Here is a 5,392-nt window from a genome sequence, read left to right on the forward strand (position 1 = left end):
GCCTTCCTCGAGCTCACCGACTCAGGCAGAAGAGTACGTGCAGGACGGAGAGAGGCAGGGCAGGCAGATGGAGACATGAGGAAGGAATACGTTCCTGCTACTTGCAGCCCCTCGGGCAGCCTGAGCAGCGCACACAGACTACTCCCAGGACCACAGCCACCAGCCTGGACCCTGCAGGTCACCCTGTGGCGTGTGTCTCGTGGGTGCACCTGTGTGCGCTAGGGAGGAGGGGGGTAGGTAGGCAGTGTGGGGAGTGGGAATGCGACAGCAGTGGGTTGCAGGATTGGGCCACAGGGCAGAAATAAAAGTCCAAGAGAGACCACCCCAGCCTGTGCTCAGGAAGAGGCCCGGTGGGTGTCCGGAGACCAGACAACTCCTACAAGTTGATGTTCTTCAAGTCAGTGGAGCAGTGGTACCTGCCATCCTGGCCTCTGGAGCACAGCAGGCTGGGCAGGCAGGGGCAGGTGTGATGCTGGTGTCTTCTGAAGAAAGGGACCTGGGGAGAGAAGGGAAGAGGGTGGCACCTTCACCAAAGGGAGATGGGCCCTCAGGGCAGGAGCCTCTGGCCGGCCCAGCCCTGGCCAATGTCTCTCTGCCACCACCCCAGCACAACAAAAACAGTTTTACAGAGGAGGAAACTGAGGCACAGAGTGGCTAAGCAACGTGCCAAAATCACACAGCCAACTTGTGGAGGAGCCAGGATTTGAACGCAGGCAATCTGGCTGTGACACACTGGGATCAGCCACAGCCCTAAAACCCCACAGGCCCTCACACTGCCCACCCGGGGCCCCTCGCTGACCCAGCACACGTGATCACTCACAAACTCACACCTACATCCGTAATTGAATATCACTTATAGCTCACCCATTATACTCTCCATCCCGTGTCGGGGGCCGGGTATGTAGCTACACAGGACATGGTCGCTGCCGGGTGATTCATACCCAGAGGAGGGCGAAACCACTGAGCTTTCCTCAAAAGGGCTGAATAGGAGAGGTTCAGAGCATAGGTGCCTGGAGCCTGGGCTCCAGTCCTAGGTCTGCCACCTCCCAGCTGTGTGGCAACTGACAAGTTATTTAGCTTCTCTGTACCTCAATTTATTGTCTGTAAAATGGATTAGGGGCTTCCCTCGTGGCGCAGTGGTTGAGAGTCCGCCTGCCGATGCAGGGGACACGGGTTCGTGCCCCGGTCCGGGAGAATCCCACATGTGGAGCAGCTGGGCCGCTGAGCCTGCGCGTCCAGAGCCTGCGCGTCCGGAGCCTGTGCTCCACAATGGGAGAGGCCACAACAGTGAGAGGCCCGCATAACGCAAAAAAAAAAAAAAATGGATTAATAACAGAGGCCACCACCTATGGTTGTAAAGGGGTTTACACTATAAACCTAAAGAGGCTTAAACTCGCAAAGAGCACTTAATACCAAGGGTGACACATAGCAAGCACTCCGCATTAGCTTGTATTACCTCTGCTGCCTGCTTTGGGAATATAGATCTGTGGCTGAACCCCCTGACACACCCCAAGGCAACGAGGACTGTGCTCTGTCCCGTCTGTCTCCCCCCACCTCCTCACTCCCAGGCAGACCCTGCCAGGGAGGACCACAGCCGGAGGATGTCCCTGGGTGCAGGTGTGCTCCCCAGAGGGGCTTGAAGGGCGTCCTGGAGCACAGGAAGCCCCGGGAAGGGTGTACAAGCCCACAGTAGCTGCTGCGTCCACCTCACGTTCAGAAGCGAAGGCCTTGTGGCCTTTCTGTGCCCTCTGGGCTGGGAGCTCCTGAGGGAGCAAGGCAGGCGCTGGGCACCTGGGGCACAGAAGGGTGAACCTCCTTAAAGTGTGTGCACCAGGGGCCTGGCCAGCCTCACCCTGCCCCTCCCCCACCCCAGGCCCTGGCTGGGAGCCCATTTTACAGTCTTCCCACGTCGTGTTCTCGAGGGAAGGATGCCGTGCAGCAAAGGGCATTCAGGGGCCTCTCAGAGCTGGAATTCATCAGATCAGCAACAAACATCAGACGTGTCAGTCTACTCCCCTCGTTGTATGCATGAGGTGACTGATGCCCAGGACCCTTCAGCAAATGAGGAGCTGGGGTCCCAGCCCCCAGGTCTAACAGGCTGTGTGATTGGGACCCCACTGCACCCCAGGCCACCCCCAAAGCAAGGAGGCAGTGAGATATTCCTAGAATGGAGTCAGAACACTGCGGTCCAGTGCCGGCTCTGGCTCGTGGCCTTGTGCCCTGAGCAAGTGTGGGCAGTACCTTGTGGCTGCCGGGGTAGCACTCCTCTCCTTCCCACCCCAGCGGGGTGCACACCCGCAGCCCACGCAGCTACAGGCTGACTGCACAGCAGGTGCCCGCCCCACACTGGACGTCCCGCTCGCAGGCCTGCGGGGTGGAAGACAAAGGGGTCGTTAGTGCCCATTAGGCCCATCCCAGAGAAACCAGAAGGGACGCACATCCAAAAGCCCTTGAGAGAGGTGCTGGGAACAGCACCCAGGCCGCGGCCTTCCGGGACACCTAGGGCAACGCTGCCCCCACGCCTCTCTCGGCGGGATGCTCAGGGCTCAGCTGGGCAGCAGACCTGGATCGGAGGAGTCCCCAAGCTCCTTCGAGGTCACTCGGTAGGGAGGCTGTCCTCTTCTGACGGGACTAGAGCTTAGGAGATGGAGCTTTTCTAGCACCAGGAGATGCTCAGTGGATGCTGGTGGGATTGAATTAATTCAAATCCTTAGATGGGGGAGGGCCCCAATGGCCTGCACCCCAGGGTGTCAGTGCTGAGTTTCTGTGGATGTGGACTCTCCAGCCCTCACCTGGCAGCACTCAGGGTTAGTGCCTCCCCTGCCCATGGTGTCCCCCTCGGTCCTCACTAGAAGCCCAGCCTCACCTGTGGGTCCAGCACCCCTTGACAGGTGTTTCCCCTGGGGCTTCTCTGCTGACCTGCCTGGCCCCCAGAGAGGGATGGACCCCTCTTGGGCTGGGCTCCCAGAGCAGGGGCTAAGTGACCTGGAAGGTGCCGTCTATATAGCCACACAAGCCCACTTTAAACAAAAGCCTGGATTGGGAAAGACAGAACTGAACGGCTCCAGACTCACAGGAGGCCACACTGGAGAAGCACCCAGGCTTTCCACTTCCAGAGAAGCTTTGCAGCTTTTCTGAGCCAAAATTGGGAGCGGGATTTGGGCTCTTATTTACCAACACAAGGCCATGGAGGGCCCTCTGGCTGCCTGTGGGGCAAGGCAGGAACTGTAAGACCCGCAATGTGCTCGGCCCCAGGAGGAAAGTGAGAGATGCCGGGGCTGCTCGTCACGCAGAGGAGGTGTAGGTGGCAGTCACCTTGCCACTCAGGTCTCCAGCCTAGTGAGGGCACTTCTCACACACCAGCCGGTCCCTGAAAGCTCAGGGTTAGGGCCGAGTAGATCCCACCTGACTCTTCCACCAGAGAGGTGGGGCATCGCTGTCGCCCTCTGGGAAGAGGGACCCCCCAGGCCTGCATTTGGGATGGTCACAGTCCTGGGAGCAGGGGAGTGCGGGGATGGTAGAACGCAGCCTCTTCCTAGGGTCAGACTCAGGGCAGCAGCAAGGCCTGGAGCACAGAGGGAACAGTTCTAACTACCTGTGGTCGGGTCTGTCATGTGTGTCCTCTTATCGCAGCTTCCTCTCCTTCTGTGCTTTGCAAAGTGTCAAACTGGAGCCTTTATTAGGAAGATATTTCCTCATGTCTCAGACCTGCCTCCCACGCCCCTCCGCTCCCCCATCCCAGGCCAGACTCAGGGTCAACCCGCTGCACCCGTCCCTCTCGACGGGGTAACCACGGCTTCTATCCTCTGCTCTTACCCTCCTGATCTCCAGGCTATACAATAGGAAGACAGCCTTTGGTGGTCTATATTCATTAGGTATAATTCTGCCCTGACAGTTGTATTTATGCTCTGGGTCTCCAAAGCATTGGCTTGCCTTTGATACTTGTTCTTCTTTGAAACTCAGTCTTTTTCCTCTAAAAGGGAGAAGAAAGAAATTTCCCTTTCTGTGAACATTAAAATTAATCCAATTCCAGGAATGGTTTGGCCTTTCTCTACATTTCCATTCTCTGTGTAAAAAGTTAGAGGAAGTTGAAACAAAAGTGAATGTCCCTCTTTTCTTTTTTTTCTGGTGGCTTTTATCTGGAAAATTCTCAGGTAAGCCATTACTTTCTGTTTTGGTAAGAATTGTCCCACCACTGTCACACAACATGTGCCCGTGTGAGGGTAGGTCCAGGTGAAGCCAAACTTCTGAGAGAGAACCACAGTTGGGGTGTCTCAAATACTATGATGTGCCCGCCCGGGTGTGCCCACAGTGAGACCGGATTTCTACTTGTTATCCGACACTTGCTTATGGGTCGCTCAGCCAGATGTTGGCGTCGCCCTTATTCTTATCAGACCTGGGCACCGAGTGAAAACACATAAACCACAAGGGAAAGAAAGAGTTTCAGGACAGGCTTTCTTTAAGAGTAGAGAAAGCAGAGATTAAACGTACCCAATAGAAGCTAAATAAGGTCACAGTCTTTAAGTCAAATTGCTACGTCAATTACACTTGACATGTGGTCTAGACCATATATGAAAACCAAAGTTTACACAAAAGATAGATTGGGGGTGTTAATCCACATTCTACAAGAAGTCATTATTACACAATAGGAATCTTCTTTTGACCAAAGTTCCAAACTTCAGAATTTGCAATGCTTTCCTAATGCATTGAGAGCAGAATTTGATTTACACACAGTTTCTCAAAAGCAGATCCCCTTTAGCAGAGTGAGGTCTAACTAACGTGAAAATTCTGTGAAATGCCTCTCGGAAGTGCTGTCTGGCGGCTGGTTCCCCACGCCCTTGGTTTGCCTCCTGTTCGGTTCCTGGCTCCCAACCCATGCAGACCCCGACGTCCTCCCAAAACCCAGGGAGTAGAGAATATTGGACGACTTACCCCTGTGATCACGGCACAGTCGGACACAGTCACAAGGAGAAGCATGACTGAGACTCGCGTGGTACCTCTCATGGTCACTTTGGGGTGATGGCAAACACTGCTGTCTCCGCTCAGCCTCAAGCCCGCCAGCTGGGAAGGCCAGGCTCTCCCCAGAGATTTATACCGTCCGATCCAGGCTGCCCATGGATGCCTGTCTCCTCTATTCTCTTCCTCTTCACACTGTTATTCAGATGATCTCAGAGATGGAGATGAGACCTGAATCCCTAATGACATCAAATCACCACCAAAACCAATAAATGAACCATCGGCGGCAGTGACGGTTGCTCTGACTCTCAGGACGCAGAGATCCAGTCGGCTCTGTGCATCGTACCCCACAGTACTCTCTGCCTCTGGGACATCCTTCTATTCTGCTTGGGGCGGGGTGGGGAGGGCTTTGGCAATAAATCAAGGGATTTACAGC

At 55.3% G+C, this 5,392-nt stretch overlaps 1 protein-coding gene across 1 annotated transcript; it reads right to left on the minus strand.

The window, feature by feature from the left end:
- Positions 1-376: 376 nt before the first annotated feature.
- Positions 377-5,004, minus strand: PROK1 (prokineticin 1). The gene is given in 3 exon segments (XM_024742104.1): positions 377-496; positions 2,242-2,367; positions 4,933-5,004. Coding segments are annotated over 3 exon segments (318 nt in total).
- Between the last annotated feature and the right edge of the window lie 388 nt (positions 5,005-5,392).

Source organism: Neophocaena asiaeorientalis, unplaced genomic scaffold (genome assembly GCF_003031525.2).
Source record: "Neophocaena asiaeorientalis asiaeorientalis breed wild unplaced genomic scaffold, Neophocaena_asiaeorientalis_V1.1 scaffold35, whole genome shotgun sequence".
Taxonomy (NCBI): domain Eukaryota; kingdom Metazoa; phylum Chordata; class Mammalia; order Artiodactyla; family Phocoenidae; genus Neophocaena; species Neophocaena asiaeorientalis.